We start from the raw sequence: 21605 nt of genomic DNA, 5'->3' as shown, positions 1-21605 counted from the left end.
TTTTTCCTAGTGCCTTTATCGAGTCTCCATAAAACATTAAATCTATCGTAGGAAAGATCAAAATCATCGTATTTTTCTTTCAAAAATATCACATCACATTGTATTTTTCTTTCAAAAATATCACATCACACCCTTCTTAGATTACTCTTGGCTCCCCTCCTAATCGACAATAATCCCCTCTCCCTCCTTCGCCTTCTCTTTCTTACTCCTCTCCCAATTGATATCAACTCATGTCCCATACCTCGATAGCCCTAGTTTCTCCTCCTCCTCATATATTTTCTCCTCGGGATACTTTTCTCTCAATCCTCCTATATATATATATATATATATATATATATATATATATTACTATAGTTGTTACTAAAGCCTATGAAATTTATTAAAAAAATAAAATTTAAATCTTTTATCATATCTATCAATCAGAATATATATTTTTTAAAAAATTTATATTCGAAAGCACCCAATGTCTTTTGACACCTTGGCTGATAATTTTTTTTTCCCAGTTACAACTTTGCTTCAGACATCAAACAGTCAACAAGTTCTTTGAAGTGCCTTTGAAAGCTGCATCACAAACTCATATCTAGGCCATAACATGCATTTCAAATTCTCAACATCACTTGGATAACTACATCCAGGTTTCAAATTTACTCACTAATGCTCAAATGCCAAGATAATCTACCAAGCATAATAATTAACAAACAAACAGTGTCTTGAGAACAAGATTCCAACACTGAATATAGTCCAATATAACAGCACATGCACATACATGTCTAGTGTGTTTCTGCTAATGTAGCAAAAGGTTTGGGCCTCATTTGATTTCAACTGTCCAATTTTTCCTGTCTTCTACCAGGCCCATCTGAATTGCTGTGAGGATGTTGTATAGTTTTTGAGTGACAGTCTCAGTTCCTGTTTTGTATTCATATCTGCATAGGCAAAGAAATTTGTTACCAAAAGCACAAAGATGAAGATAGGAAAAACAACTTTTTTTTTTTTTACACAGCAGCTGTTGCTGTTTCAATCTGACATGGCCACTTGAGTCAATTTAATTTTAGTAGAGAATTGTTAACCTACACCAACCATAATAGTTGGACATGTTGATTCCCAGCACAAACCATAAAAGTTGGCCATACACAGAGAAATGGAGGTCATTAAGAAGAACCAGATTTTGATCAGCTTATTCATACACCTGCTCTGATGTTAGATAGGTTGGCACATATATTTTGAAACAAGATCGTCTGAATAATCTGCACAAAAATCCATAGCATATATTTATTAGTACCTTTGGTCTTGATAAGTAATGCTGCTTACTGGAGCAACAACCACAGCGGTTCCTGTACAAAATACTTCATCAGCATCGAGCAAATCCTCGAGAGAGACAAGCCGTTCCTCAACCTGATTAGAAAAAAAAAAAAAAAGACCATGACGGTCACAGACAAATAGGATGTTTGATGTAATGCTTATGTATATCCGTGTCTTTTCAAATGTTCATGCTTTGCACAGCATGTAGAGGGACGACCGAAAGCTTAATAGTCCCAATTTAATTGGGTTTGGTGGCAGTTTTAGGCTTGTAAATAAAGGTTATGTTATGTGGACACTTGTGAGAGATTTTCGATCTGTAATGGACCATTTTGACCCTTTGTTGTGCAACTGTTCAGAGCTTATAAAATCTGTTTGTAATTTGTATTGTCTATGAAGTGTTTTCGGAGATGTTTGCTTGTGGATCCCGAGTAAGGCGTTCTCTCTAACCCATTCTTTCTTTTGTTAGTCCTAAGGGACAATGGGAGGCTTCGGGGAGGCTGATCTTTGCGGACGGACACGCAAGGGTGCCGCATGACTTAGGCAAAACTAGCTAAGTCCGTGACAGATGGTATCAGAGTGGGACAAGCACTCATAAAAACACTTAGCATGCAAACGTGGGGGACCTAGCTGGGCTGCGTTGAGGGTAGTCAACACACGCGCGACTGTTTGGGGGAAAACGGGCATGGAGATGTAGGGAAAAGGAGTCGCTCAGAGGAGCGACCATCTGAGATTGACATTCAGAGGAATGGCCAACCCTTCGCGTAAGAGGCACCACGAGAACAGACAAGCTTGGAAGAATGCGGAGCGCACAAAGGTTAGGATGGCTGAGTTTGAGCTACGACTCAACGTTGACAACTATACTTGATGGTGCTCAAGGCAAGCGAGGCACTTGGTAAAAGATGAGACCATACAGGGTGGAATGAGTTGCTCAGCGACCGAAAGAGTTATGCAAAACTCACGGAGGTGAGGGGAATTGCTAACTCAAAGAATTCGATGCTCATACATGGGCTTGTATGCGAATGATGAAATGTTCGTGGCCATCCCAAGGCGACCGAAACTCGGCGCCGTGGAGCATTGAAACTTTCTCTTCAGCATATGAAGGATACGTCCGTAGGAGGCTGAAGTGTACAACGAGTTCAGCATGTTGCTAGGCCTTGAGTGGTGCAGCGAGGGCTGTATTGACGTGGAGTCGCAATCTAGCAAGTGCGTTTGCAAGAGGCAGAATAATGCACAGTTTGTTCAGCAAATCAGAGTAGTCCAAGGGGATGGTAGTCTCCGAAACGAAGAGAGATGTTGCTCTAACGGGACAATTATCCAGGAGGGATAAGTCCCGGCTCTCCAGAGGGAGAATCATGTGGGATGGACCTCGCATGTTGAGGAGGAGTACCTCAACAAACAACAACTCCATAAAGCTCAATGGACTGAGCAAGCAACGAGGAGTCATCACATGATTTCGCTTGAGAGAATGCATTGGTGGATGCATTGCGAGATCAAGTGGGGGAGCGACCCAAAGCAACACAAATGAAGGCACACTTAGAGTCGATATGGAGATCGGACTCAAGGGAGGGTTGACCCGTGGAATGGTGGGCGCGAGGGCCACCATCAACTCAATGCAAAAACGAGGAGCGGAGCAACTTAGGTGTAACTTGGCGAAGTATCCAAGCCGCATGAAGGGAGCCATCATAGAAGATGAAACATAGAGCGGAGGCACAGTGCTTTCCTTGGACAGAGGTCAAGGACATGAACTCTTGCAAAGGCAAGAGCAGGATCATGTTGTTCCATGGGTCCTTCATTCTGACGAAGCAGACTCATCTTGCATGGTGCCAAAGACGAAGGGAGCTTCTGGGCACATGCACATTATCTCGGAGAAGCATTTGATGGAGGAACCAAGGCGACTCAACTTGCGGAGGCGAAGTTGGGTTCAGAAGGCTTTGACACGGGGCAAGAGGACGCGGAGGCGGGTACTCTTGAAGAATATACCATAATGTTGCCATTCAAGTTGCCATGAAGGAAGCGGTGCGCAGCGAAGATTGTGCTGGTAGGGGCAGAGGCCCAGGATCCAGACAATGGTGCACTAATTGCAACGAAGTCGGAGGACTTCGGGAGCTACTAGGCGACGGACTGTGCTAGAGCGGTGCTTCATCTAGGTGTGACCCAAGAGTGGGTGGATGAAGGTCGATTGTCAAAGGAGCGAACAAAATCGAAGGTGGAAAAGACCCTACGATGTATTGACAGAGGCCATACATGGAGGGATCACAATTCGAGTTCATCCCACAAGAATCAGAATGGAATGGAGATGTCACCAGGAGGCGACATGGTGTAGCGGATCGTGGTGGAACAGTTCGTGGCAATGCGATACACATGAATGAGTCCCGTGAGGGACTAGATCATACGAAGGTATGATCGGGAGCTATTGGAGAGTTTGACTGCTCCAAAGCCCATATTCGCTTAAGGGAGCCTGGCAAGTCAGAGGACAAGGTTGAGTAAGCGAACGTTGCTACCAAGGAAGCTAAGGAGAACATAATCGGTGCAAATCCTACAACGTGATGGCAGAGGCCATGCATAAGAGTTGCAGTCTGTCTTTCCATTGACCAAAGGGAGTTGCTTAGAGAACACAGAGATGTTGAAGCAGGGGGTCGAAAGGGGCGAGGAAGCGACGACGAGTCCAGAGGGACTTAGCTACCCAAAATCAAGCATCAGTTAGAATGAAGGTGGACTCTAAGGAGTGCCACAGAGACATATCTACTGATCGTGAAGAAAAGGGATGCAAATGCGAGGCGACAGATAGTAGGGCCATGGGCATGACAACGCCATGGTATCGTAGAGGCAGGATTTCCGTGAAAGTCATCGATCCCTTTCTCTCATGGAGGGAGAGCGCTTGGTCGTGAAAGGGGCCGAGGAGGTGGAGCATGCAGAGGCAAACTCCAAGTACCGAGACAAGGCTGAGGGGCAGAGGCCAAGGAACTTCGTAAGACCGGTGTCAACGAGCTTCTCATCAAGATAGTCGAAAGTGAATGACTTCGGGTCATGCAAGAGTGCACGACCAAGGAACGAAGCAGGTAGTACGCGATGTTGTACCATTGCTACTCAGTGGAGTAGGCGGCAGGATTGATGGAGAAGACGATACAATCCCAGAGGCGACCAAATCTATTATAGAATTACTCCAAGTTAGGGTGAAAACTTCTAGAAGTTTGATGGCATTGAGAAGGTGAATCACAGTAACTAACTCAACGCAAGGAGTGCAAACACTTCAAGTGCTTCAGAAGTGTGAGCAAAGAGCAGGCGAAGGCTAGTAACCAGCTCGATGCATGGAGTACAACCTCGAGGAGGCAGGCGAAGTCAAGTAACATTTGTCTTCTCAACCCTTAAGAGAATAGGCGAAACCGAGTACCCTAATTCTCTTATCTATCCAGCAGAGGAGCTCTACACAGGTTCAAAGACCCTTCAAAGATATTAGAAGACAATAATTGTCAAATCCTCACCATTGGTGATCAGTGCTACTGAGAGTAGAGTATCTGCCTCATTTCCCAATAGAATGTCAATCGAAAGCAGAAGTGATACGAATCTACTTGGAAGTGCATCCACCCAGTTCAAGCAGTATAAGGCATTTGAGAGACTGGCACATAGTAAGGATGGTCTTTTCCTTCATTTGGAGGATCCGTAGGAATCAACAAGGATTAACATAACTCAGCCAACCCCACACTAGAGTCAGAGTCATTGGTGAGTTGAAGCAACATGGTAGATCAAAGGTTCGACTACTCAAAAATAGTAGCGGAGAGCAGTTGGGAGCCAAGAGGCGCATTGCAGTTGGAGCAGAAGATTGAAGACTCAACAAAGGCGAGGAGTTGTAGTGTTCACAACGACTTTGACGAGGACGTCGAAGGAATAAGTGGGGGAGAATGTCACGAACAAACTTCGAAACAAGATGTTTGATGTAATGCTTATGTATGTTCGTATCTTTTGGTATGTTCATGCTTTGCACAGCATATAGAGGGATGGCCGAAGGCTTAATAGTCCCAATTTAGTTGGGTTTGGTGGCAGTTTTAGACTTACAAATAAATGTTGTGTCATGTGGACACTTGTGAGAGATTTTCGATCTGTAATGGATCATTTTGACCGTTTGTTGTGCAACTGTTCAGAGCTTGTAAAGTCTGTTTGTAATTTATATTGTCTATGAAGTGTTTTCGGAAATGTTTACTTGTAGATCCTGAGTGAGACGTTCTCTCTAACCCATTCTCTCTTTTGTTGGTCCTAAAGGACAATGGGAGGCTTCGGAGAGGCTGACCTTTGCGGACGGACACGCAAGGGTGTCGCACGACTTAGGCAAAACTAGCTAAGTCCGTGACACGACAGAGTAAGAGTAGAAAAAAAGATACAATTTTGTCAACATTTAGTTGTCGAATTAAGGGGATTTAACTCCTTATGGATGTGTAACTAGACCATTTAGTAGATGTAGATGATGCATGTAGCTTACTCAGTTTATTCATATTTTCCATGTACTCTAATGAAATGTTGTGTTGTCCATGTCTTTGTCTCATTCTGGCATCTAAAAGTACACCTTTTGGTATATCTTCTTACATTTAGCCATCTTTAAAGAAAACAGATGATATCACAAGTTTTATGAATAGGAAATTCTGACCCGGTAGCCATAGTCAATAGCAATTTCGATGATGCTTTTACGTGTAACCCCCGGTAAAATGGTTCCCATTGTTGCTGGTGTTGAGATGACATCACCCTGCATGAGATGTTATTGTAAATACTCATATGTTAAGTGAATAACATTTTGCCCTTTCTTTATTTTCCAGTATGAACAATTGAGAAAAGAGATGTTTTCTTTATGAGTAAAAAGAAAATTACTTGCTTATCAGTGAAAGAAATTCTAAAAAAATGAACCATTTATAGAAAAAAGTTACCCTGTTGTTGCAACATATTACCAAGTAATTTATTGGCTATTAAGTTAAAAAAAAGAGATGATTTCAAGCATGTTACATACTAAATAGAAAAGAAAGAAACAGTCTGCAAAAGTAGGTTAAATTCAGAAGCAACTGATGCATCAGGTTGTACAGGTAAAACATCTTTAGTTCACCTTCAGAATCCTGGTAAATTGGCTAGAACTGACTACATTGTGCCAATTAAAATTGGTACAAAGTTACGGTGAAAAGTCGATCACAAGTTTGCACAATCACAAGGCCATAGAAAAAATTGTTTTGCAGGATCATGATGTAAGTTTGTTTTCTTCAAATTAGTGTATTTGAGATCAGTTTAAACAAGTGCAGGTGGAAAATGCAATATTACTTGCCCAAGCTGGCTATAGATGCACTTCAAAGCTAACAATTGCTGAATTCGAGAGTTGGTCTCATAAACAGATAAGGAAAGATCACAAAGGAGATTAATGTAATCAGAATATAATATCAAGGTGTTTTGCATATAAGATCCATTGAATATGTACCAATTAATAAATTAATAAATGAAGGTTCAAGCATACGTTCTTGATTCAATGAATTATTTCTTTTAGGTTTATCAACTACTAGAACTCCTTACTTTATCTCCGATTGAACTTGCATATTATCAAGACAAAACAAATGTTACTGAGGACATAGATTTGTTGATCACAAGATGAGTTATCACAATAAAGCAGCAACCTCGAGTCAAAAAATTCTGAGGCACAGGCACACCTTCACAATGAATAAATTGCATGAAGAAGCTTCCTCCAGATATTTTTTATTAATAGAATCAAGATATATAACATCCGTAAATCCTTTAGTCTTAGCTTCTGTCTGTGCCTTCAAAGCCTGAAAAATGAAGCAAGGATAAAAAACATTAATGTTGTCATCTCGCATTATAAACATCAAAGACAGGAGTTCAAATCTTGGAACTGATGGAAGATATTGTTCACATCTTTCCAGCAGAAACAATAATTCTTCAGGCCAAAACTGTTCCCTTAAGAGGATGAGATAACAACTATGTTCTTTATGTCTACAGGAATTACAAAATCAAAGGACCTGCCTTAAAGAATTGAAGGACAATTAACTATGGTAAACATTTTGTGGCTTCTCTAGATAGACTAATCTCATAGAGAAATAACTTCAAAAGCTTGATCAATTGTATGTGGATGGTCTTTGTCATGTCAATTGTCAACTTGTACTATAGAGCACTTATTAAGCGTACATAGCTCTAGATTGCAAACTTAAAGCATTGTTTATTGTTATAATCATGTCTCTTGTTTCAAACTGATTACTTCTGTAAAAAAGCTGAAACTTTTAATAACTTCTTTGGGAAGACTATCTCAAGGTACCAATTCTCATTTTTATTAGAATCAATATTTGATTCGTAGACAAGTTACTCCAAGTCTTATTGACATGCAAATTTATACACAGTACTTCTATGGTTCCAAACTAAATGCAATCATATAAATTTGACACTTCTAGAGTGGCTTATTACTTAGAAGAATGACATTGTTGAGCACAGTTAAACATCCTTCAAACTTTTAGGGTACTGGAGGATCATACTACTGAAAACATGGGGAAGTAAGTGGAGCATCTTACTCATTTAACAATTAAATATCTACCGAGGAAAATTCTAGATTTTTGATTTTTTTTTTGCCAATCTAAGACAAGTTTACATGATGGTAGGCACTAACACACTTACTTGGTACTGAAAATTGTACCAAGGCAACTCTTTTAGCATCGGAGCAGATACATAATAATTCAACTTCGGTAAGCAATCAACTATACTATAAGAGCTTTTGCTTCTCAGAATAATAATTCTTACTAATCGGGATTGCAACCTCATAATTGGCGAGAAGCTAAAATAAGGTGAGAAGCTATAAAATGTACCGGTGCATAATTGGAAATTGTCTTCACATCACCAGTTCCACCAGGAGTGGCACGATGAATCTTGTCATCTATAACTAGATTGATTGGAGCTAAACCCTCCTGCAAGTGAAGGATCAGATGTATAACACCCACAGAAGAGCGATGCAAGGTATACTTTAAATAAAATATTCCTCAGAAGTAAAAGCAGGTATAGTTAAGTGACCAATATAAGAAAGGACAGTCATTAAGCATCACTTACCTTAAAATATGTTCCCACTGGTGCAGCATAGATAAGAAACATGTAATCTGGTGCTGGAGCCAAACCAAGCACAGGTCCAATCCCTATTAGTAGTGGTCTGATGTAGAGAGAACCTTTTCCCTGAGGAGGCACCTGTTTTCAGAACACACAGGCTAAGTCTCGTGAATTATTCAGAGTTCAATGAGCCCTGTTCTCATGATAGCTGAATCTCCAACTAAGTGCATACCCATCGTTTATTGGCCAATACCGTCTCTTTGACAGCATGAATGAATTGCACAACTGACAGAGATGGCATGCACATCCTCTCTGCACCCCTTTGCATTCGGCGTGCATTCTCTTCAGGCCGAAAGAGCAAGAAACCACTACCGTCTTGTTTCTGATATGCTTTCAGACCTTCAAATAGACCCTTAACAAGACAAATGATTTCACAATTTGCTGATAAATGTTTGAATAGGTTTTTATATGCAAGCATTGCCTGTTGAATATATTGGTAAAACTTAGGAAGTTTAGAAGGCTTTAAATTTAGATTGGTGAAATAGCCTGAAGATCCTTATAAGCTACACAATTAAGGAGGAGAATTACAGATCTAAGACTTAAGCAAAATTGCAAGAAAAACAATAAAATTTAAGGCAGATATCTGCCAAATTCATGCAGAAGACCAAGTTGACCTTCTAACCTGCCCATAGTTGAGGACCCCTGCCGACGGGCTCAATTCAATATTTCCATACCGGTTGAGGACTCCGGATGAGAATTTGTCATCTCGAGAACATCTCATTACATACATATAGTCAGTTGGTACATGACCAAACCCAAGGTCATCCCAGTTAATATCAGCATTTTCTTCATTGCTCCTGAGAATCCCACAAGTCAAAGAGGTCACATCAATCTATAATTCAATGTGCTGCTGAAATTTCAAGTAAATGAACAACTTATAAATACAATATCCTACATCAAGAAAAATTACAAAAATCAGCAAAGTAAAATGTCCCTTCAGTTCATAATGCGGGAAGGTCCAGAAATCTCCCGCTCTCCCCACCCCCAAATGTCTTTCTTGCAAAGTCTCCATCAGTACCAAGGGATAGAAATTACGGAGTATGTTTCTCTTTCTTTGTGTGACAGAAACCATTAGAGAGACTCTTTACTGTATCTGGATGTGGGGGGATTTAATCGGACTTAGAAATGGAGGATATTTAAGTCGCTGACTTTTCTCTTCAAAATAGATTTTTATTAACATACCATAAGGCAAAAACGTCTATACGTGTTAAACTACATCGAAGCATCTGAGAAGAGCACATAGGAACAAGAATCATCATTAAGGACAAAGCGCACCATATATAGGAGTTGAGAATCGAAGGAATCCATTTTCTTTTTTATTTGGACTAACGATAATCAGAATCTGATGATAAACAGGATTCTCTGTGATTAGGACTTGTGGTATAATGAACAGTTCAAAGGCTGCTGCGGCCCACCAACGCTTTAGAATAGACAAGTAGTTCCTTTTTCTCTTATGGCCAAGGAGGCCTCTGATGCACGACAAAAAGGAAATGAAAAATTGAAAGAAGGAGATCTACATGCCAAGAGAAGTTAGAAACCTCTAAACAAGCGAACATGCTGCTCCAATTAGATCGGAGCAACTGCAAGCATGATGAGAATAATTCAAATAGGAGGGACCTGAATGAGATTAAGTTCGGATAAGTATACCTAGCTGTGCCGACGCAGGGCTGGTGGAAAGAAGAAGCAGACCGCGACGCAATGCGGCGCCAGCTCGTAAGCTGCAACAACAACACCATAAAAGAGTATATCACACGGGCAAAACTAAATTACGAAGTCATCAAAATGACGAAAAAGAATCCCGTAGGCTGAAGGCAAACTGACCCTGTAAAGTATGTTCGTCGAAGCCGGAACGAGAACGCGCCTCGCTGACATAGCTTCTCCTGAATCTGAGACAACACACCACCGCAATCTTGGCCTGCCTAAGATTTAAGAAAGAGCAGGGAGGAAAGTTGAGTGTATTTGAGGAGGCCAGGGAGCATGTATCCGGAGGCGAACGGCCAAACAACGATAAGGAGAGCTGAGTCACAACCTACCTTACAAATGTTGTGGAGAAACATGTCCAGGAAATGAACATGCAAGCAGGAGGTGAATACATCACCTGCATGGATACGTTACAAGTATAGAACTCTATAATTAGAGACCAGGAGAGACAAAGCCGGAGAGATGGAAATAGTACACGTCAGAAATAGGTGGATGGATGCTAGAGAGAGAGAGAGAGAGAGAGAGAGAAGGAAAGGAGTGGTTGGTGACAAACCAACCTCTGCTTTGACAGCGGCCCTCTGGCGTTCCCCGGTTTCCTGTTCAACCCCGTCTGGTTGTCGAAGCACTTTCACCATCATCAATCGATTTCCATCGGTGACCATCAAAAGAGTTTGTTTTTTTGTTCTTTGTATTCCTCGAAGATTCACATAATCGGTATCCCAATAGTTGGGCCCAAAGTCACGCGCATCACTTCTGTCCATCGACACCGTCATCGGAGTACAGCTGCAGTGGGGACGAAGGTCCTGTGTAGTTGATATGCACGTTGGAGCGTCTCGTCTCATGCTTATCCTTTGAATGGACTCGCAGGAGCTTACCAACTCGACTCCTCTCAGAGAACTGGAGGTAGGTGAGGGTGCAAGGCGGGTGGCGATAAATATTTTTGTCGGTGTCGACGAAGCCTCTCTCCTGACGGAAAAATCAAAGCCTTGGCAAGGCAAAGAAAGGTCAAAAAAAAAAAAAAGGCGGGGGAGAAATGGAAAATCGTACCTTGTTGCAGGGCCACAGTTTGCGTTGTGGACTTCAGCGGTAATCAAAGTGCCCGAGTCTTGTTGTAGGGCTACGCATCCAAATCAGTCAAATAGAAGGCATTGTGAAGCAGGTAAGGACAGTCGACAGTAACTCCCTGTTTCATCCTTGCTAGTTTCCGTGTCGTCCCCGAGTTCTTGGCACGCTTTTTATCTGCAATCCAGATCTTGTCCTCCGTGCTGAGAGCTGCGGAGCCCGTTCCGTGGCCCTCCTTGCGTCATCTAGTTACACATCCGTCTACAAGACAACCGAGTTGTGCTCCACGAGGTTCATGAAGCCTTTCTGTTCATTCACATATCCCAAAAATGATGTAAGACATTTTTACCTTGAAACAGAGACATTCCTGTCTTGGACGCCCGCCGAGACGGTTCCCATGATTTGGCCGAACAAAACTGAGATGATCAAACGGAAAGAATGGGCAGACAATAACGGAAGATGGGGAGGTGAGATCTGCTCGAGCAGCCAGCACAGTCATCACCGCTAAATCTGTATGGGAGAGAAGCCACGGATTATAAGATCAAGTTTGCCATCCTATTGCTCGACTCGATCCACGAGTCAATACTGACTGCTTCGAGTTCACATCCTCAACTGTTGTATCTCTGACTAGTAGCAGCAGCAAGTGTCCTAAAAGAGACGACTTTGAGCTGCAACATGAATGTATTGATTTAACGCAACAAATTGACCTGATGGGTGGGCATGTTCATCTTGACAAGATGAGCTTATGCTTTCGAGCATTCAACAGAACCATTGAGTTTGATGTTTCTCCAACATGCTTCGACCGCAGCCGCAAAAGGACAAGCTATAATGTTCAATATCCAGCCTCGATTATCATCACTGAAAAGCAAAAGACAGAAGACAAGACATTTATCTGTATGCATGCATCCTTTCTCATTGACTAAAGCAATTACTTGACCAATCCCATCAGATTCACAGACATATCTCGGAGATCTTAATCCAGAAGCTAACTATATTAAAGCTGCAAATCCATGATAAAATAAATAATAACTCGATACTGTTGATGAACAAAAAATTCAGGTGCCTTCTTCAGTAATTAAAGACGAGTAGCATCCCACTGGAACTGAAACAGGCCAAATATGTCCTGAATGCTCACATGTAACGAAAGACTTGACCAATTTTAACTCATCTCAAGAACCACTGCTGCTTCGAGTTCTTCTTGCAACCGATTTATAGAAAACATTTTGGTGCATTCTTCAGAAATGCTCTCTGGTTCATATAGAGACCGATCTAGTTGTGCTTGACAATCTCCATTTGTGTAGTCATCCCGAACAGCACTTCGTCGGCATGGATTCCAAACCTATGCTGTTCGGCACCAAAGTGCTTCTACTAAAAATGCACAAGTCTAAGCTCCTATTTCCAACTTTATTAAGAGAAAATTAGAAAGGTTTCAACACCATTGACACAATTCAGTTGGATGAAACACCTTATTCATTAACCTAATAACTATTAATGGTTATTCCAAGTTAATGATAGACTTTTGATAATGTGACTAAGTTGGCATTTACACAAACAGTTGAAAAGCACAAAGAATATTACTTTTCATCGGTTGCAATGATAAAAATCTGTACCTTTCATTCACTAGTCAATTAGCAACAATCTCTTGGAGGTACTCTTTCCCTAATCAAACTTTAGTTACTAACCACAATAAAACGAAAAGGAAAGTTTTTTTGTTTCCCCCCCTTTTGGGACGGGTTCTTGAATGTACGTAGCGAGCGCAATCAAGAGACACCAATTCCAAACCCTCATACGGATGGAAATCAACCGAGCAAGAAACGCTGCGATCTTTGGCGATACACGCGAAAGCAAAACGCAGGAACGGGGCATGGACGCGGGGATCATAGACGGGTACCTGGCCTCCGTTGACAAGCAGAGTATCGCCTTGAGCTTCTCCAGCGCGTCTCCTGCGTCGTCATCTCGACCAGCCCCCTGCAGACGGCGTTCGTGCTTGAAACCCTGCGGTTGCAGCTCCTGTGCATTGGCCGAGTCACCAAACAAAGAAAGCTGTCGTACCAGTGGATGACATTAACTAGTGGCCCCACGGCCAACCAATGGAAAGGCGCCTCTTGTGTTTGAGAAGAGGCGCCTCAGTTGAAACGTGGGCTTCGGACCCATTACAACACTATGGCCCACATAAAAATCTATGGGCCCATCACATCATTACACAGTTTTATGTCTAATTTGTGAGTGTCGGATTAGTGGGTGCGAGGCAGTGCGTAGTATTAAATTGTAGTTAAGCTTTGGTGATATGGATGAGTAGTGATCGATGAGTAATGATCAAAGGAAAGTAAGTGCAAGTTCTCGAGTCATCGATCGCGTTGATTAGTCAAAATGTTGACTCGGCTTCGGTCAAAGAAAGGCTTGGCATACTGTGTCGAGCAATCTTGGCCATGATTTCGGAAGAAGAGGCGACGACGGTGACTGGTTGTTCGCGAGTGGGCTACAAATCATTTTACGGCAAGTTGTTCTCTCTTTTTTCTTTTGACTATTAAGAATTATTTTGGGGCATTATTTTCCGTTTGCATGCAATCAAAGGCCCCAAAATTCTAATATGATCGCGACTAATGCTGTCGAATGCAACAGACGCCGTGATGTGTCCCTCCTATGTGATAGGTTGGATTCTTATTCAAGAGCAAGTGTGGTTTCCACCAAACACAGTGGTTGTTGGTTGGCACAATCTAAAAGTCGACTCGTCAACGTAATCACCTCCTCGATTCCTTATCTTTACTTCCTCTTCTTCTTCTTCTTCTTCTACTAATGTCCACCGGTGACCTTCAAATCCCACAGTCGTGCATTAAGTACATGGACCTCTGATTGTTATTGTTATCTTCTTCGATGTAGTATTGTTTTCGTGATATTATAATTGGCTTATCCAGTGGTGCAACGAGACTTATTTAATTCAAATATTTCTACATGCATTGCACATTTGAACACCTGTCCTACTCATACTATATCTTTCTCCGATTTGATGGATTCAACAACAACAATAATAATAAAGACTCAATTATTGTTTATGAGCTTTCTTTCCTGACATTGATTTATAAAACAGAAATATCATTGTTTTTCTTGTACATTGGAATCATCCGGTCTGCTTTCGTTCAGACTGATCGGTCCAATCTTTTTATATTGAAAACCATCTTCTTATTACTATTATATAGATTTTATACCCATAATTTTTTTCGATATAAATTCATTTCTTATTGTTTCTCGCGATCATTAGATGTATCATACCTACATGATTAGCATATCTTTTGAGGAGATAGACTTTGTCAAGGATTGATCATGTTAGGGAGTCTTGGGAAAATTGTTGCATCGAACTGCGAATTTGTCCCCGATCTAGTCTTCTCAGTTCTCGTTGTTGCGTCCCTAAAGCTAGCATGAATGAGTAGTGGCAATCTTGACAGTGAAAACATATCGGCACAGCGAGATGAGGTAAGGTGGAACGTAGCCGGAAACTACATTGATCAGACAAACAGTGACATGATAAGGTATTGACCGAGTGGCACGTTGGATGGTTCCATTTCCATTGTGACTGACTGAGCCACTTGAGAAAGCAAAGGATTGGTGGTGGGTTTGCGTTGCTTGGCATAGAGAGACATCCTTCAAGAACAAGCCAACGAGTTGTCACTGTTGCCCAAACCCAGTCTACAAGTTATTGCCAACTGCTCCTCATGCATACTAGTCCTCGATTTGGGATAAATTAAACTTAGTTGGTTGGTATATGCAAACACTGTGTCCCTTTTTCCTTGATTTACCTTTGCATAACACTTGACATATCTTGAATCAACCATGTATACGTTGTTATGCATGTATATTGCGATAGCACAAGCTAAACCTAAGGGAAAATAAGAATCATCAAGAGCTAGACTTCACAAAATTGAAGATCGAAAAAACAAATCATGAAAAGAGATAAAAATAAGAAGCATAAAGAAAGGAAGTTGATACCGATCACCCACTATCAGTTAGAATATGCCAAAGAAATTAAGGAGCATTAGACAGATAATGGATAAGCTTCAAAACCTCTCCAAATGGTTTCGAGTTATGATCCCTTTTAAGGACTATGATCTAAGGGAATATTGGGATGAACCGGAAATCTCCAGCTTTATCGAGTGCAGGAAGCTGATATCATCATCGTCATGCAGGATGTGTACTTGATGTGAAGACCATATCTCGCCACAAAATTATTGTCGATACCATATTCTCATTCTCCTCGCGGGATAAATGCTTTTATGCCGACGGCTCTCTTTGCACTTTCCTTCAGACTCTTTGTTACACTCTTCTCTTGTTTGTTTGTTGATTCTTCTATTATAGTTTTGGCTGGATTGATCGAAATCCATATTTTTCTTTTTCTTTAAGAAAATAGAAGTGGAGGACGCAATAAATTGATGTATAAACCATATAGTTTGCCTGAAACCATATTTTGAAACGTGGAAAACAACACCAAATTGCAATTTAGTTCCTTGGGAATAATGGATGCGATTCGAGTTGATGATAAATATGTTGACTAGGTTGGGCAAGTTGGGTGTTTTGAGAGGTGCACAGGAGAACCGGGTGAGGTAAAGAGGGGCCACCAAAGATATGGGGATTATTTGGTGATGGCGATCGCAGTGGATTCGGATCCCGTCACAGGAATTAGATTGGAATGTGTGTGTGTGTGTGTGTGGTGTTAATTAACAATGGGCAGTGAGAATCGTGACAGATTGGTTGGGGATTGACCAATAACAGCGGCATACTGATGATGTCGTAGTTGATGGATGATATGAGATAGAGATCGGACGTCATTGTTGGATTCTGATTAATGGACGGGTGGGTGAGTACAGTGATCGGAGAAACATCAGATATTTCCAATCAGACTTATCCATCTCGGGCAGTGCGTAAGCAGAAGGCATTCTACATTCAAACACCTCGGAAGTTGAGTCATTACCTGTTGTGCAAGTAAATTGGGAGAGGCAAAAGATTAGGGGTGCAATCATTGGAGAGCTCGTTCCAGACAGATAGGAATGGAATGACCGGTTCAACCCTTCCGAGACAAGGGAGTTAACTCGGTCTACACGCATGTAGACTCTCTAGAACAAAGAAGAGGGTGAGGGGTGAGGATTTCCTTGCAACCCACGTACAAGTAAGCCAATAGAAAACGGATGTGATTGGAGGGGTCAAATCCGAGTCCAATAATAATAATTTGAATTATGTATCCCAGAAAGTGTTGTTCATGAGATTATAATGGATGGAAGCCTCGATTTAATCCAGCTGACGGTCGAATCAATCGGATCCAGAGATGCTAATGGACGCATTGATGTCACGGAGAAGCCGCCGCCCCACGAGGAGTTGGCCACCGCCAGATCAGGTGGGCCTGCGTCATCTCCTTCGTCGGTGGCTCGGTGATGCAACCAAAGGATGTATTAGCATCGTAAAGCTCGTCGTCAGCCAAGGATTGGGATTGGCTCTGACTGCGTAGCGTACAATATTGCCGATCCCCGTTTGGCCCACATGAGATCAATCCAGTGGCAGGAGGGGCACAGCCTCTCCATGAAGGGTCATCGGTGGTGCATGCTGGACACGTCCCATGCACGTCGGTGACAGCAGCTTTATCCATCAGAACGCAAGTTGGGGTGTGAGAGAGTGGGGATGCATGCGCCCGATGTTCCCAAGCCCTCCACCGGCATATTATTATGCGATTTGTTTTGATTGAGGAGCACCTTCGCTTTCCTTGTGGTTGATTAAACCATTATTCTCTGACATGTCACTGTATATGCTCACCTTCGAGTCAATGCTCATCTGAGCTACCGTGCCCACTTGAAGTGATCAACATCAACAGTGATCAAAGAGTACTATCATATATGGATATACACATGACACTAATTATTTATATGTCTTATCATACTCTCTCTCTCTCTCTCTCTCTATGTATATATTCCATGCTTATTATTCACAGATCCCTGCGCATATCGCTGCAATACGATGGATAACGAGCACCTCCAACAAAAGAAGCATATATTTATGGATCACAAGTGGTTGGTAGGTAGCAATTATTGATGGTCATTTGTGACGACCATTTAAGTGAAAAGGCCAGGCTCAACATCAGCCTCCTAGATTAGGGAAACTGTCCATTCTCTGTCTTCATCTTTGGGAAACCCCATGGCCTCCCATTCGGTGTTTCAGATCTCGGACATAGCTAGCCCACACCTGCTTCTTTTCTTCTTGTGAGCAAGACAAGGAGGGGATGGTGCAATTAACGCTTTGATCATTAGCTCAGCTGTCCATCTCACCGCCACCGTCACAGGCCGAAGGAGGAGCAGACAGACGGAGGGCGGAAGCTACATGAGCCCCATATCTACCAGAGTGTAACAAGGCAACCACTCCATGTTGGGAGCCAACATCTCATGTGTGGTCTTCAAGGAGGCCGGACCCCCAAGACGAGGTGTTCCAATCACGGAATCCACGCTCTTTTGTAGTTCTATGATTCGCTCAACGACTAAGATTACGTAACACATTATACGTTGTAGATAGGAATTAAGGGTGACGTACAATGCATGGAATCATGTTTTCCCGGTATCCATATGCTTCGATGCGAGTAAAAGGAAAAAAACGAGTGCATGAGTCGGAGTTAAGATGAACCGATAGTGAATCCAGTCGGTATCATGGCACGAAGTTCCAGATGGTAGAGAGGCGTATATAATGGCATGACGCGTCGAGCATGGATTTCAGTATAAAATCCGAGCTGCACAAGAGGGAGGTAAAAGCAGAGGAAAAAGAAAGGAAGGGGTTGGGTTCCGGATGAGGAAAGTAGGAAAAGAAAAAGGAGGGAGGAGGAGGAGGTACCACACGTAGTTAATGAGATCCCAAGTAGAGAGAGAGAGTGGGGTGGCAACATCACACACTTGATGCTTTGTTATAATAATTTGGTGTACCTCGATGCACCCTTTTCCCATGTGAATCCACGCAGTCATCTCCCCCACACCTTCCCGTCCTAAAGAGCTAGCTGGTCTTTGCTCCTCCTTTATTCTCTAGTACTAGGGAGGTAGGTTGCCTCCTTCGTCAACCTTTGTAGTTTGTGTATACATCTTTGTGGGAGAGAGCTATTTTTCCATATCCCATAGGCCCCTCTCGTTTGCCTTCCCCATCGCCAATTCATTTCCCTCACAAATCCTAGTTCCTCGACATCCATCCATCGCCCTAGCCTCTCTCTTTCTCCAAGGCAAATATATATAGAGTAGCGAGTTGGAGAGTCAAGAAAGTAAGCGAAGCATGGACATGAGCCCGGAGATCGATGCGTGCGACACCGGTCTTGCTCTTGGGTTGGGCATCGGCCGAAGGAGCACCCCGTCGTCGGCCAATTCCCGTCGCCTGCAGGAAGCCTGCTCACCTCTCAGGAGCTCCATGCCACAGAAGCAGCCATCGCTCACGTTAAGCCTCTCCGATGACGTCGACGGGAGCGCAACCTTGCTCAGGGCTGAAGCGAACAAGCCGTCGGAGGAGGGCCGTCAGGCGCGGCCGTCGTCTCCCCACAGCACGGTCTCATCCTTTTCCGCTGCCTACGGTCCGACGATTAAGAAGGAGAAAGACGTCACGGAAGCCGACGAGGAAGCAGAGGTGGAGAGAGTCCATTCTCGCGGCGGTACCTGCGACGACGATAACGATGGCAGTGCAAGGAAGAAGCTTAGGCTCACGAAGGAGCAGTCGGCCCTGTTGGAAGACCGGTTCAAGGAGCACAGTACCCTCAATCCTGTTAGTATTTACCATATACGTTTGGTCAATTAATAATCTCTCTGTCTCTCTCCCCTGATTATTTACTCAGTCTTATTTTGATGATCAGAAACAAAAGCATGCATTGGCTAAACAATTGAATCTCCGGCCACGGCAAGTGGAAGTCTGGTTCCAAAATAGGAGAGCAAGGTTGGTCCCTAATTTCTTCTCCAACTCTCCATGAAGTTCCAATCATGCATGTCTAAAGACACACGCATACATATGTAGCGAGATGGAAATTGTTCTTTTGTTCCGTGAAAAATCTTGGTTTATGGTAGTTATGAGCGCACGTAATAGTGTTGATTCATGGTGTCTGCCGATGGTGTGATGGCAGGACCAAGCTCAAGCAGACCGAAGTTGACTGCGAGTTTCTGAAGAGGTGCTGCGAGTCGCTGACCGACGAGAACCGGAGGCTGCAGAAGGAGCTGCAGGAGCTGAAGGCCCTCAAATTTGCGCCGTCCGTCTACATGCAGTTTCCGGCGGCCGGCCTCACCATGTGCCCTTCCTGCAAGACGATCGGAGCCGCCGCCGACGTCGCCCCTAAAGGCGGCAGAGCCGAGTCCTTTGCGGTGGCGCCACCGAAGCCTCACTTCTTTAATCCTTTCATCCACTCAGCAAAATGTTAGCCACCAGTGACTATGACCCCTCTCTCTCTCTCTCTCTCTCTCTCTAGACCTTGGGAGTTACACTTGATACGTGCTTCACGTCTTGGCAATTCTCGCCGGTTACCTGGTTTTGGTTGAGCAAGCAATTGCGCTTTCTAAATAAGAAAGAAACAAAGAAAAACTCCCTCGTAATTTCCTTCTACTGTAAAGCACTATAGGTAGACTAGTTAACCCATGTCCCTTGATCGTCATATGTTCCTCGGTCTTAATCATTGTGTATAGAAGACATGATTCTCATTTGCTTTCAATGATCCAATCGTGGCTCAACTATATATGGTGTTGTTTGTTTACTCGTGTCATACATGTTGGAATTAGCGAACAACCGTGTGACTCCATCTACCTTCCCTCTTATGCTCACGGAAGGAGCAGCCTTAATGCTATTATCGCAGGTCATGTTGCCTGGTTAGGGGAAGACACAGGAAGACACGGACTTTTCGTGGAGGCACACGGTGCGATCGATCTCCTGGCTTTGTGTGGGACAATGTGGAAGGGACCCGATCGAGATGGTGCACGTGATTGTGGCTGTTGAATGGTAGGAAAGATGTGAAGGCAAAGGAAGGAGAGGAAAGCGTGTGGGGAAAGGAAGGAATGATTGATCGATAGATGGAAAGATCACCCATCCATTACACGTAGGCGGCCTCGCGGACCTATGAACGGAGAACTAGTTGGTGGGTCACATCCACGTGAAGCTCGGCCCCACCCATCTCCGGTAGGCCTCACGAAACACGATCCGGTCTCGATACGAATTTGGAATTCAGGAGACGGAGTCATTTATTTTTGTCTCTTCGTCGAAGGCGTCGCGTGATCACAATTATCTTATCCGATGCTTTGCCTTTTTCTATGGCGGTGACAAATCCCTACTTGATTGGAAGAGGATAGTCACGTCAACTTGTGACATTAGGGTCAGCTTTTGGCTAATGTAACAATATAGAAGCTTTCTTTGAAGATTACAAGTACATCTGTGGGCAGAATAAATAAATAATTGTATATATATACACACAAGCAACGCGAGGAAATCTTCTGGTTATAATACATATGACACTGATCAGAGTATGTGACATTTGAGACACGACTTACTCCCTTTCATCGAGGCTTAATGGAAGGGATACCCAATCTGCAAAACTAGCATCGAAATATTTCCCAAGAGTAGAGGACGAAGGTAGCAATAATTTGTAGAGGAAATATATATATTTGTAGACGAGGAGCAGCGGTGCAAGGACACCCAAACAGGTGGTGGTGGTGGTGGTGCGAGACTTACTTCGCTTGAGTCTCTCTCTCGCTCACGCTATCGCAAAGTAACGTTGTTATTCTTCGTCGTTTGTCGCAACAGGTTGCACGAATGCGTCATCTTTGTTTCTGTTTACAGTGAATATGCCTTGGTGCAGCTTCCATTATTAGAGCTCGGACAGCCTGGTTCATGAACCGTTTGAGGAACTACGAGGGGACAAGAGTTTGGGAATCAGGATGCTTGTCGTCTATATCATTGGGCATTCTTGAAGGAGGGCCGAAGGAGCTGGATGATCCCAATTGGGTGTACGGTATTAAAGATGTGAGAGCTGTGTGAGAAAGATGGTGATTTGACATTCCGATTGGCGTGTTTTATAGGGGAGAAAGAAAGAGGAGACGTGAGGGAGGAAGATAGACGAAGGCGAGTGACTAATCGGGGAGATGCATCAACTCCATATTGGTCCTTAACCAATAAAGGCGAAGGCTTTATCGTGTTCTATCGACGTTCGACATTGATGAAAGAGCATCATAACTCAAGAAGATAATTCAACCAAAGCAGCAGAACTCGGCAATGCGATGCCTGTAGTAAAATAAGCCCGAGGCGAGGTCTTCTCGACGATCTGCTATGCTATCGAATTAGATCGAGCCTGGTCGAATAATAGGTGATGAGTGGGAGATAGGAACGATCCACATCCAAAATGATACGGGCTGAGCGATTAGTTGCGTTATGGGCGTCGGTGA

General features: G+C 43.1%; 2 protein-coding genes across 7 annotated transcripts; one reads left to right on the top strand and one right to left on the bottom strand.

Moving 5' to 3' along the window:
* Positions 1–652: 652 nt before the first annotated feature.
* On the bottom strand, positions 653–13225 carry LOC135580834 (branched-chain amino acid aminotransferase 2, chloroplastic-like). 6 transcript variants are annotated; one of them, XM_065162686.1, is made up of 17 exons: positions 13082–13225; positions 11898–12048; positions 11540–11700; positions 11176–11451; positions 11004–11113; positions 10686–10931; positions 10461–10525; positions 10249–10342; positions 10075–10145; positions 9050–9224; positions 8600–8779; positions 8374–8505; positions 8136–8234; positions 6975–7091; positions 5939–6034; positions 1280–1392; positions 653–923 (listed from the first exon to the last, which is right to left on the bottom strand). In XM_065162686.1, exons 6-17 carry the CDS (start codon positions 10899–10901, stop codon positions 809–811), a joined length of 1473 nt encoding a protein of 490 aa, XP_065018758.1. In that variant the 5' UTR covers positions 10902–10931; positions 11004–11113; positions 11176–11451; positions 11540–11700; positions 11898–12048; positions 13082–13225; the 3' UTR covers positions 653–808. The 6 variants fall into 6 exon arrangements, with proteins under 6 accessions (XP_065018758.1, XP_065018759.1, XP_065018757.1 ...); XM_065162687.1 differs by having other exon boundaries at positions 11004–11094; XM_065162685.1 differs by having other exon boundaries at positions 10686–11113.
* Positions 13226–17979: 4754 nt separating this feature from the next.
* On the top strand, positions 17980–19909 carry LOC135644713 (homeobox-leucine zipper protein HOX19-like). The gene is made up of 3 exons (XM_065162569.1): positions 17980–18954; positions 19043–19122; positions 19307–19909. Exons 1-3 carry the CDS (start codon positions 18475–18477, stop codon positions 19596–19598), a joined length of 852 nt encoding a protein of 283 aa, XP_065018641.1. The 5' UTR covers positions 17980–18474; the 3' UTR covers positions 19599–19909.
* Positions 19910–21605: the final 1696 nt, after the last annotated feature.

The sequence above is a fragment of the Musa acuminata genome, chromosome BXJ3-8 (genome assembly GCF_036884655.1).
Source record: "Musa acuminata AAA Group cultivar baxijiao chromosome BXJ3-8, Cavendish_Baxijiao_AAA, whole genome shotgun sequence".
Classification (NCBI taxonomy): Eukaryota; Viridiplantae; Streptophyta; class Magnoliopsida; order Zingiberales; family Musaceae; genus Musa; species Musa acuminata.
Note: the sequence above shows the minus strand (reverse complement) of the source record. Positions and strands in the feature narration are given on the sequence as shown.